General features: G+C 41.1%; 1 protein-coding gene across 4 annotated transcripts in view; it reads left to right on the plus strand.

Annotated features, from left to right (window-relative positions):
- COL6A6 (collagen type VI alpha 6 chain) overlaps nt 1-12,806 on the plus strand; it is a 165,148-nt gene that overhangs the window by 142,412 nt on the left and 9,930 nt on the right. For all 4 annotated transcript variants that reach the window (XM_039523217.1, XM_039523216.1, XM_039523219.1 and 1 more), the window contains 4 exons: nt 3,238-3,334; nt 8,759-9,430; nt 11,579-11,675; nt 12,452-12,656. In XM_039523217.1, coding sequence (XP_039379151.1) covers nt 3,238-3,334; nt 8,759-9,430; nt 11,579-11,675; nt 12,452-12,656 — 1,071 coding nt within the window. The remainder of the gene's footprint in view (nt 1-3,237; nt 3,335-8,758; nt 9,431-11,578; nt 11,676-12,451; nt 12,657-12,806) is intronic.

A 12,806-nucleotide genomic window follows, 5' to 3' on the forward strand; every position in this document is an offset into this window, starting at 1 on the left:
TGACATGAGTAGTCCTTATTAATGCTCGTGATTCCATTCAAGTCAGTAGAACTACTTGTATAAGGACTATGCAGCCTGTAAAAACTTTAGGACTTGGTGCTTAATCAGAGTATTTAATAAATTCAAGAAAACCCGGCCTGATTCTCCACTCCGCTTACATTGTCTGTCATTTACACCTGTACAAAGTGAGCTCAGACTAGCAGTAAAACGGTACCAAACCAGAACAGTGGTGTTTTCCACTCACTCAGCCTGGGGGGGTAAATGACTACACAAGGGGCAAGGCAGTGGAGAATCAAACCCAATGTACTTGAAAACTGTAGAGTTCACTACCAAAGCAACGTGTTTGTGGAAGTATTAGCATTTGTGACAAGGAAATCCTTTTAAATAACTGTGGTAGAGAGAGCAGGGCATCTTATGGAGAAAAACATTGATTCTTAATTATCTGGTGGCTTGCAGAGCTTTCACTGATTACATAATCTAAAGATAACAGGGTTGCATAGCTGCAGCTGAGGGAATAATTCAGCCTGCAGAACCTTTATTAGCATTGACGGTGTGTGAAATGGAAACAACCCAAGTTGACTGTCAACAGGTAAGCTGAATTGGTGAGAGGCAAGACAGAAAAAGTATTTTCTTGCAAACTGTGCAGACTTGGTATGGAAATCATTGAGGCCCACTGAATATGGAGACCCACACTTCAGTCATTGTTTTAGGGTAGCAGAGCAATTTCCGCTCTGGATTTAGCAACAGCAACAAATCAAAGAGCAGATCTGTGCAATGTGGCTAAGTTTGCATAGCTGTAGGAACAATAAGTTTGGATTTCTATTTTTTTTTCTTATTTTAACAGTCAGTGCAACTTTAATGTTTCTCTAACACAGTTTGGCGCATCTAATATTACATACAGTTCTTGTTTAGCTAACTTGTTCTGTGATGACACTTCCAGTTACCACAGTGCGATTATAGGATAACACTATCTTGGGCCAAATGCTGATCACATGAGCAAGATGATCAGGACTCGAGCCCTTGCAGCACTCATTACTCAGTGTCTAAAAGTGTGTTCTGCGCGCAGTTGTGCAGCAGTATGTTCTCCAAAGAGATTGTTCTTTTGCAGCATTTATTGCTGGAAAGGAGAAAAATCAGTTGGAATTTTACAGCTTCAGCATTCTGTGTTTTTGATGTTGTAAAAATTTCTTTACAATACAGCATGTTGTCGTGGATTTCCTTGGAAACTCTGTACTCTCTTTCAAGCAGAGACTAGAAGCTAAACAAAGATATAGTTGAAGACACTATTAAGATAAATCCATTGAACAAAGGGATGTGGAGTGGCCCCCACTCAGGAACTTCAGTTTCCCTTGGAATCCATTTGTGCATAGGAACATTGTGTCTCTCTCAGCAGCAAATTCAAACCCTTTATATTAATAAAAGGGTCACAGTCCACCGATCCCTCATAGTAAAACAGTTCTTCTCAAACGCCCAAAGGTTACAACGCAGCAGCTCATCAATCCCGTGCAAAGGTCACCGTTCCCCAGTCACCCAGCGGAGAGTCACTAACCACTCTGTCCCAGTTCCTTTAGGCCCTGTTCCAGGGCCCCACTCTCCAGGGCATCTCCCTGGGTCTTCCAAGACCCACAACTCTTCTCCCATAGCCCCCAGGCAGGTCTCCTGGGACACAACTCTCCAGTGTTCCACTGAGCCTCCCTGAGAGTCCTACCTCTGCTCAGGGAACGCCCCTCCAGGACACCCCGCTTGGTTTGGGCTCTGCTCCCTGCAGCCCTTCACTCAGGCTTGCTGCAAGGGGGCTTCCCCTAGTGCTCGACTCTACTGCCTGTGACCTCTACCCCTGGGATCCACCCGCCAGCATCAACCTTTCTCGCTTTGGGCTCAGCTTCTCCCAACCAGCCTCGTTCTTCCCATTCTTCATAGGGGCTTCTGCATGAGCTCTGCCTTAGCTCCATGGGATTCCCCAGCTCTGGCCAGGCCCCAACGCTGACCTCTTGCTCTTTCCAGTGTCTCTGTACAGCTCTCCATTGCTGCTGTTTCTCCCTGTCTCTCCCCTCTTCTCGGGCAGCTCGCACCTGCCCTTCTCTGCCCTTTTCAGTCAGTGCTCTTGAGCAGCTCCGACTCACTGGGTCTCTCCCCCCACTAAGGCCAAAGTTGAGGTGCCCTTTTTTAAGCCTAACTGGGGGTCAACTGACCAGTCATAAGTGCATTGGCATCTTCTCTCTTAAAGGGCCAGTGTCAACCTGTGACAGTATTTTTTTTAAAGGCTACAGGTTTAGGCTTTACAGTAATTTAAAGGCATGTTTAAAGGGTGAACGATGGAAGCATGGAGTAAGAAATCTAGAAATAGGTAGTTGAGGGATACATGGCATGTTTCTTAAATATATCAGACCCAATAGTCTGCCAAATCAGTGTTGGCTAAGAATAAAAATTCCTAAGCAAGCCCAGAAAGTGGGCATAGAATTTTTATGCATCACTCTCTTCTGCCCCTTTTCCCCTCTCCCTTTACATAATAACTCCTAGCTTGCATTACCTTGCATTACATCAGTGGAAAGAGAACCATTTGGAATAGAATAAGATGCCTGGTGTCACTGATTCCCCGTTTCAGCATGCAGTCCTTTAACCCCTCCATTGAAGTCCATGGGAATTCTGTTCAAGGAGACACTGAAGGACAGGGCCCGTCACTTTGTAAGGAGTAGCTAGTGTTTGGAAACACGCAATGTAGCATTTTTGTTTTGAGAATTATTCTCAATCCGTACTTCTGCTTGGAAAACTAGAGTATGCAGTGCCTTGTTTTTGGACATGCATCTAAAGTCACACCAGTTTTCTACTGAATTAACTGTGTGTCAAATGAAATGCTCCAAATCACGCAAACTGGCCGACTCTGAAATTTGGAACACTCCAGCCCCTATAGAGGGCAAAACTTCAGTGTGGAGGTGCCAAGCCGGAGCCCAGCACAAAGACAGCCGGAACCCAAGATCATCGCTGAAGGGTAGTTGAGAAATTAGAGGTTTCTCTAGAGGCTTTCAGGGTCACTGAAGTTTGTCACGCTGGAGAATATACAAAATTGCTGTTGGTTGTGGGTGGCTAAGGGGTTGAATGTCTGACACTTAGGAATGAATGTAATTCTCTAGGAATGCCTGACGTGAACACAATTGTAAAGTAGTCAAATAAACTGTTTTAAGGTAAAACTCACCACTTGTCTTCTGCACTAAATCCTTTTATTATTGTTCTGTCTAGATGGATGATACTGGATTCTTCCAGATAATAAATATTAATCAAGAGGATGACTATGAGCCATACTTGGAAACATTTCGGCGCTGCACTCTTTGTTATGGTAAGATCCACATGTATTAAAGAAAAAACACTATTATTTAGTGCTGCCTGGCAAAAAGCGTGAGAGAGATTGGCAAAAGCATTTAGACAAAGACGTTGGTGTTTCAGATAACCCCAGCTGAATTTTCTGGCTTTATTTCTTCTTCACAAGTTAATACCTAAAAGGAGGGAACTTTCCAATGAGTAGCATGTTGATCATGATTTACAAGCAACTGCTTATCTCCACTATCTGTGCTGCAAAGTTTTTCTTAGGAGGAAATGTATTCGAATGCATAAAAATTAGGGCTGTCGATTAATCACAGTTAACTCACGCAATTAACTCAAAAAAAGGAATCACAGTTAATCACAGTTTTAATCACACTGCTAAACAATAGAATATCAATTGAAATTTATTAAATATTTTGGATGTTTTTCTACATTTGAAAATGTTTTGATTTCAATTTACAACACAAGACAGTGTTTAGTGCTCACTTTATATTATTATTACAAATATTTGCACTGTAGAAATGATAAACAAAATAAATTGCATTTTTCAATTCACCTCATACAAATACTGTAGTGCAATCTCTTTGTTATGAAAGTGCAATTTACAAATGTAGATTTTTTTTTGTTACATAACTGCACTCAAAAACAATGTAAAACTTTGGAGCCTAAAAGTCCACGTGGTCCTACTTCTTGTTCAGCCAATTGCTAAGACAAACAAGTTTGTTTACATTTATGGGAGAGAATGCTGCCCTCTTCTTATTTACAATGTCACCTGAAAATTAGAACAGGTGTTCGCATGGCACTTTTGTAGCTGGTATTGCAAGGTATTTAAGTGCCAGATATGCTAAACGTTCTTATGCACCTTCATGCTTTGGCCACCATTCCAGAGGACATGCTTCCATACTGATGATGCTCATTTAAAAAAATGCATTAATTAAATTTGTTGCTGAACTCCTTGGGGGTGAATTGTATGTCTCCTACTCTGTTTTACCTGCATTCTGCCATATATTTCATGTTATGGCAGTCTTTTGATGATGAATCAGCACGTGTTGTTCGATTTAAGAACACTTTCACTGCAAATTTGACAAAATGCAAATTTGACCTATGTGAGATTTCTAAAGATGGCTACAGCACTTGACCCAAGGTTTAAGAATCTGAAGTACCTTCCAGAATCTGAGAGGAACAAGGTGTTCATGTTTTCAGAACAAAGAGCAACACTCCGATGCGGAAACTACAGAACCTGAACCACCAAAAAAGAAAATCAACCTTTTGTTGTTGGCATCTGACTCGTATAATGAAAATGAATGCATGTCAGTCTACACTGCTTTGGATTGTTATTGAGCAGAACCGTTCATTAGCATGGAAGCATGTATTCTGGAATGGTGGGTGAAGCATGTAGGGACATATGAATCTTTACCACATCTGGCATGTAAATATCTTGTGACGCTGGCTACAACAGTGCCATGAGAATGCCTGTTCTCATTTTCAGGTGATATTGTAAACAAGAAGCAGTTTAGGTTGGACATTAGGAAAAACTTCCTGTCAGAATGATTAAGCACTGAAATAAATTGCCTAAGGATGTTGTGGAATCTCCATCATTGGGGATTTTTAAGAGCAGGTTGGATAAATACCTGTCAGGGATGGTCTAGATAATACATGGTCCTGCCTTGAGTGCAGGGGACTAGACTAGATGATCTCTCAAGGTCCCTTCCAGTTCTATGATTCTATTATCTCCTGCAAATGTAAACAAAGTTGTTTGTCTGAGCGACTGGCTGAAGGAGTAGGACTGAGTGGACTTGTAGACTCTAAAATTTTACATTGTTTTATTTTTGAATGCAGTTTTTTTATATAATTCTTCATTTTTAAGTTCAACTTTCATGATAAAGCAATACAGTGCTTGTATTAGATGAACTGAAAAATACTTTTTCTTTTTTACAGTGCAAATATTTGTAATAAAAAATAAATATAAAGTGAGCACTGTACACTTTGTATTCTGAGTTGTCACTGAAATCAATATATTTGAAAATGTAGAAAACATCCAAAAATATTTAAATATATGGTATTCTGTTATTATTTAACAGAGCGATTAATCACACAATTTAATTTTTTTAATCACTTGACAGCCCTAATAAAAAAAAGTTTAATTCATCAAAAGCTTCATCTGTTATATTGCTAACCTGAAAGTAATTTTGTGGTTTAATAACCCAGTGAATATTTCTGTCCATGTAAGAGGCTCTTCTGCTATTTGGGATCCAGGGTCAATGTCTAGTTTGGTAAATAAAAATAAAATTTAGTTAATTTTAATTTTCCTGTCAACTCGGGTCTGTTAATTTAATTGAACCAAGCAATGTTTCCAGCTTCCAGAGGACGCATCCAGGCTGGGCAGCTCTTCCAGTGCCCCAGACTGTGTAATACAACTTCCTCTAGGAGGTTCCAAAGTAGTCTCCACAGAACTTCCAGGGAGGGGGCCTACATTGAATTGAAAAACCTGCGAGCTACACTGAAAGACTGAGCAGCACTTTTAAAAATGACCCTTGATATGAGTGCATGAGCAACTAAGGAAGGTTGCAATATTTGCTAAAATTCTGATAAAGTTGCCATGTGCTTGGATCCTCTTGGGGGAACTCAGAGGTGGTTTTAACCTCAGGAGCTAGAGTACTGCATTGCTGGAGGCCACTAACACCCTTGATAGACAGAGCTCCCCAGGCAGAAGGGCAAGTGGGCAAATTGTACCATCCCTTGGAATCAGTTAACCTGCCCAGTCAGGCATGGATAGGAAGTGGGGCCATAGCCCTGACTCCTCCTTACCCCTCTCCACCACATTTGGGCTGATTTGCAACTTTGGGGATGCATGGAGAGCTCAATCCCTGCATTCCCTGAATGCAGGGATCATGATTGGCCCTTGCCCTGGCCCTTGCATGGGATGTTCCCTGTGCCTTCCACAATCTGTGTGTTCACATTAGGGCTAAGGACAATCTGGTCCTAGAATAGTCCTTGGGAAATGTAAAGCGTATGAAATATCAGAGCGGACACACACAACTCAGTGTGACTCAAACAACACACCTGCCTTCACACACACTGTGAAATTTTATAATGCTTTTCTATAATAAATAAAGACATTGTAGGAGGTGTGTTTCAGCAGTTTTCAATGTGCATGTCTTGTCAGTGGAATGACTTCTTATTCCATTGGAATGAAGACAGATTAAGGGGCACTTCAGATTTCTTGGTGGTTTGGAATTTGGTATACAATTCTGGAAGGTACTGAGCACCTTTAAGCCTTTAGGTGTGGTGTGCAGCATCCAGTATGATCGAAATGTGGAACTCTACATAGAACCTTGCACCCAGAGTGCTGATTGGAACATGCAGAGAGGTGTTCTTTCAACATAGACATTTCTCCTTTCAGTTATTTCTCATTCAGTGCCATTAAATACACATGTTTTCCCAAATAAGAATTCAGTGATAATTGCTAGTAGAATTCCAATGTATATTTGGTCACTGTAACATCTGAACAGTTTCTTACATATTTCTCAGTGCTGCGATAAATGTTGTTTTTAGAGTATTGTGGTTTAGGGTATTTATATGTTTTACAAAGTTGCTTCTGGCTCTAAATTTGCATCCAAGTAAATAATGCCACAAATGTCACCAGTCTCCTAGAACAAGTAAATGAGAGGGAATTTTAATGTAATAAGTAGGGCTGTCAAGCGATTTAAAAAATTATTTGTGATTAATTGCACTGCTGAACAATAATAGAATACCATTTACTTAAATATTTTTGGATATTTTCTACATTTTCAAATATATTGATTTCAATTACAACACAGAATACAAAGCTCACTTTATATTTATTTTTATTACAAGTATTTGCACTGTAAAAGACCCCAAAAGAAATAATATTTTTCAATTCACAGATACTGTAGTGCAATCCCTTTTATCATGAAAGTTGAACTGACAAAGTTTGTTTACATTTGCAGGAGATAATGCTCCTTGCTTCTTGTTTACAATGTCACCTGAAAGTGAGAACACACATTCGCATGGCACTCTTGTAGCTGGTGTTGCAAGATGTTTACGTGACAGATGCACTAACGATTCGTATGTCCCTTCATGCTTCAAACACAATTCCAGGGGACATGCATCCATGCTGATGATGGGTTCTACTCAATAACAATCCAAAGCAGTGTGGACCAACACACGTTCATTTTCATTATCTGAGTCAGATGCCACCAGCAGAAGGTTGATTTTCTTTTTTGGTGGTTCGAGTTCTGTAGTTTCCACATCGGAGTGTTGCTCTTTTAAGACTTCTGAAAGCATGCTGCATACCTTGTTCCTCTCAGATTTTGGAAGGCACTTCAGATTCTTAAACCTTGGGTTGAGTGCTTTAGCTATCTTTAGAAATCTCACATTGGTACCTTCTTTGCATTTTCTGAAATCTGCAGTGAAAGTGTTCTTAAAATGAACATGTGCTGAGTCATCATCCAAGACTGCTATTACATGAAATATATGACAGAATGCAGGTAAAATAGAGCAGGAGACATAGTTTGCCCCCCACCCCCCAAGAAATTCAGTCACAAATTTAATTAACAGATTGTTTGTTTGTTTTTTAACGAGCATCATCGGCATGGAAGCATGTCCTCTGGAATGGTGGCCGAAGCATGAAGGGACATATGAATGTTTAGCATATCTGGCACATAAATACCTTGCAACACCAGTTACAACCGTGCCATGAGAACGCATGTTCTCACTTTTAGGTGACATTGTAAATAAGAAGAGGGCATCCTTCTCTCCTGTAAATGTAAACAAACTTGTTTGTCTTAGGGATTGGCTGAACAAGAAGTAGGACTGAGTGGACTTGTAGGTTCTAAAATTTTACATTGTTTTTGAGTGCAGTTATGTAACAAAAAAAACCCTACATTTGTAAGTTGCACTTTCATAACAAAGAGATTGCATTACAGTACTTGAATTAGGTAAACTGAAAAACACTATTTCTTTCATTTATCATTTTTACAGTGCACATATTTGTAATAAAATATAATATAGACTGATTTCAGTTATAACACAGAATACAATATATATGAAAACGTAGAAAAACATCCACAATATTTAATAAATTTCAATTGATATTCTATTGTTTAGCAGTGTGATTAAAACTGCGATTAATCGTGATTGTATTTTTTGAGTTAATCATGTGAGTGAACTCTGATTAATCAACAGCCCTGGTAATAAGGCCTAATCTTGTGAGGAGTGGATTACTTCACAGGATCAGTCCCTTAGCTTTCTGATTTTAATTATACATAACTTTCACAGAGGTAGAAGATTGTTGTTAATACTTTAAGTTTAGGCTCTTTAATCCTCTCCAGAACTGAGAGCTCAAATGCCCTTTCTCTTGTCACACTTTCAGTTTCTTAAAAAGAGAAGTACAAACTAATTTTCTGTTTATTTGCAGACAAATGTAAACCAGATGAGTTTTGTGAACGCCGCAGATACCGATCACCACCAGCATATGTGGATGCTGCTTTCCTTTTGGATAGCTCACAGAAAAGCAGTGGCGCCGAATTTCAGAACGTGAAAAACTTCTTGAGCAGAGTACTTGATAACTTTGACATTTCCTCTGAGCCACAGACTTCTTCCACAGGTGATAGGGTGGCTGTGGTGAGCCATGCTCCACCAGGTTTCAAACTCCGCCCAGGGAGGAGCCCTGTAAAGAAAGAATTTGACTTTGTCACCTACAGCAGTAGCCAGTTAATGAAAGGACATATCCAAGGATCTGTTCGACAGCTGAATGGAGCAGCTGCTCTTGGCCATGCCATACAGTGGACAATTGATAATGTTTTCTTGACTGCACCCCACTCCAGACAACACAAGGCTATCTTTGTTATATCTGCTGGAGAAACAAGTCATTGGGACAAAGACATATTAAAGAAGGCATCTCTGAGAGCCAAGTGCCAAGGATATGCTCTGTTTGTAATTTCATTAGGACATGTATATAACAACACAGAATTGGAAGACCTGGCTAGTATTCCCTTGGAACATCATTTGATTCAACTGGGCAGAGTTCACAAGCCTGAACTTGAATATGTAGTGAGGTTTATAAAACCATTTGTGCATCTCCTCAGGCGTAAGTTGTTATATTAATGCTGTTTCGTTGTTCTTCAGTGAATGTCCAGCAACTCATGAAAGAGGTTAGGTTGATAACCTAAGGCCTGGTCTACACTAAGGGTGGGGGGTCGAACTAAGGTACGCAACTTCAGCTACGCGAATAGCGTAGCTGAAGTCGAACTACCTTAGTTCGAACTACTTACCCGTCCTCACGGCGCAGGATTGACGTCCGCAGCTCCCCCATCGACTCCGCCACCGCCATTCTAGATGAGACGCGATATATCGAACTCCGAGAAATCGATTGCTACCCGCCGATACGGCGGGTAGTGAAGACGTACCCTTAGACATTTAGTCTTCCATAGATTCACAAATGTGTTTAGCATGGAGACTTCCATGCAGGTTTCCCATTCCAAAGTCCCTCAGTGGATCAACTTAAATACTTAAGGGGTGAAAGAGTGGTTCAATTCCATGCTTGTTTGTTCCTAGGGCTGTCTAAGAAGACTATCAGCACTGGTGCTCTCAATAGATTTTATGATGGGAAATCTCTCTACTAGGAATTGAACTAAGACCACCAACCTTATTTCACATAGACCAGCTAACAACTCTCAGATGGCAGTGACTTTAGGTCACTTCTAGCTTCTGCCACAGATTGGACCAGTGACCTAGGCTGAGGGCTAATATCCTATTATCAGTTCCCTGGGCCTTCCATTTATTCAATAAACAGAAAAATTGCTGACCTAGTAGTAGATCAACACAGTGATACGTCAGAAAGATGGTTGTGTTCTTGGATCACTTGACTACACATCAGAATAACCTGCAGATGGGGGATGTATTTAGTACAATCTATGCTGCTTACACATCACAGCAGCCTTTGCAGACTCATTGATGGAATGATACTGGAGGAGACTACAGAGCATAATTGGACTATCATCCTGAAGTCCTCACCTTAACATAGACAAATGTGAATTACTTTTAGATCCCTAGGCAAAAGTAAGTCTTTGAGAGAGACTGAATTGCCAGGGTGAGAGAACAAATGTACTATAAACTAATCATAGCTTGTAATAGCCTTATGGTGTGAATGTGTCTAAAAAATGGTGCCTATGCATAAAGAAACCAAAGGTATTTAAACTGAGTTTGCCAATAGGCCTGTTCTCATTCTCTTATCGACCCAGTAATTACAACATTACTTTTAAAGCTTAAACATACTAGAGAGTTGCACACTTGTTACTTCTGTTGGCGAAGCACATTACCCACACCAGGAGCTTCTTGCATTCCTCCACCCTCCACACAGAATCCCTATGTGCCACCATCCCATTTCCTATTTCAGAAACTCCCTGCAATCCCCCTCCTCCATACCAGGAGCTCTCATCTCAGGGGCTGCATGTGCTCCCATGCCACTCTTCTAATTCTACTTTCTCTCTCTCTCTCTCAAGTCAGCATTTTAAAACTGTACTGGGAGGATGGGCAGAGCTGAGACGAGGGGGTGTTGTTATGATAGAAAGTGTTAATGGCAGCCATCAAGTAGCTCTTTGATTTGTAGACAATTATTACAGAGGTGCTTGAAGCTACTACCTCTACAATCAGATACCAGGGGCTACATGTCATTCCCCCCACCCCCCTTCTGATTTTTCCCCTTCTGATTTTCACCAAAATCAATAGGACTTTTCCCATTGATGCCTCGATAAATCCATGGAGGATAGGGCCATCAGTGGCCAGGATGGGCAGGGATGGTGTCCCTAGACTCTGTTTGCCAGAAGCTGGGAGTGGGCAGCAGGGAATGAATCGCTTGGTGATTGTCCGCTCTGTTCATTCTCTCTGGGGCACCTGGCATTGGCCACTGTCGGAAGACAGGATACTGGGCTAGATGGACCTTTTGTCTGACCCAGTATGGCCGTTTTTATGTCCAGACCATTCCCTGAGATTTTTGGAATTGCTTGACTGTGACATCCAAAAGTTATTGTGTTACATCCAAACAGAAATACCATCACGCTGAGTATAAGCCCTTGCAAGCTCTGCCAGTAATTTTGTCTTACTGCTTTCAGTATTTAGTACAACCCTGCTGGGTGAATGAAGATAGGTGGGGTCAGAAGAGGAAAAGTTGAGTGAAAACTGTTTCAAATTGCATTGAGTCGGTATGTTTTGTTACTGTGTCTTGTTTTCTTGACAGGTGCAAGCAACAAATATCCACCAGTAGAGCTCAGGAGAATTTGTACCAGAGCTCGCTCTCCGAAACCAGAATATGTACGAAGGGGCCAACCACATGTGTGAGTTCAGACACTTATTTTATTATGACTTGTTACATATGGGCAAACTGATGAGAGCACCTAGTTCTCCTGGGTAAAGATTCTTATCAAAGGCCCTGAACCTGCAAACGCTCACAGATCCGCTTCACTTTATGCGCGTGAGTAGTTGTGTTGGGCAGTAATTTCATGTTCTGCCATCAAAATTATTGGTCACTTAAAAAAAAATTGCAAACTATAGAATTGCAACAAAGATTTAAAAACTTTATCATTAAAACCAGATACAAAATTCTCCTCCTGCCTGATTTCTGCTTGTCCTGCAGAGGTCATTTGTGCAAAGCACTACCTGCCCCAACACCAGTGGGTGATTGTTTTGAGGGTACAGATTGTTCCAGATCTTAGGGCTTGTCCACATGAACGTTTAATTTGCAGCAGGCTGTGGTGTAAATCTGACCTTCACTTGCCTGCTGCTCACTGTCTGTGTAGGCCTTGCTGATGCACACTAACAGTTCCTTAGCGTGCTTTCAGCTACTTTCTACATGCGCTAGCGAACTGTTAGTGCACAACAGCAGGGTCTATACAGATACCTACTGCAGGGTAGCATAGATTCATACCCCAGCTTGCTACAAATGGTGAAGACGAGCCCTTATTGAAATCTGAATACCTCTGTCCCTGAGATGTTCAAGTCTTAACTCAACCTAAGGAAAAGGGCAAACATTGAAACAGAGGAAGTTAGCTAATACCAGCTCTTTCTGAGTACTCCTGCCAGGCCAAAATGTTTCCTGTTCTTTTATCCCCAGTTCTATCATAGATGAGGATTGGTCAGGAGCTGATGCCATAGCTGATGCTGAATACGCTGTTTCTGGGCAGGCAACACTAATGTTCCAGGATGATGTAAGCGATGGTCCTCTAAACACCAACGGTTTTGCCAGCAGTACACATCAATCCTTGGTAACTACAGACATAATGGAGACTGCTGCCAAAACACACGGAAGGGAAGATAACGTAAGTTATGTCTGATGTAAGGAAAGGAAGGGGGATGTTTGCTTGAACCTCACTGAGCAGGGTGGACAGTTTAACCTTTGGAACCCTATGGATGACTTCACACCTTCTAAGAACATTCAGCTGAGGGAAAGGAGCCAAATACACCAGCTT

The sequence above is a fragment of the Mauremys reevesii genome, linkage group 2, assembly GCF_016161935.1.
Source record: "Mauremys reevesii isolate NIE-2019 linkage group 2, ASM1616193v1, whole genome shotgun sequence".
Classification (NCBI taxonomy): domain Eukaryota; kingdom Metazoa; phylum Chordata; order Testudines; family Geoemydidae; genus Mauremys; species Mauremys reevesii.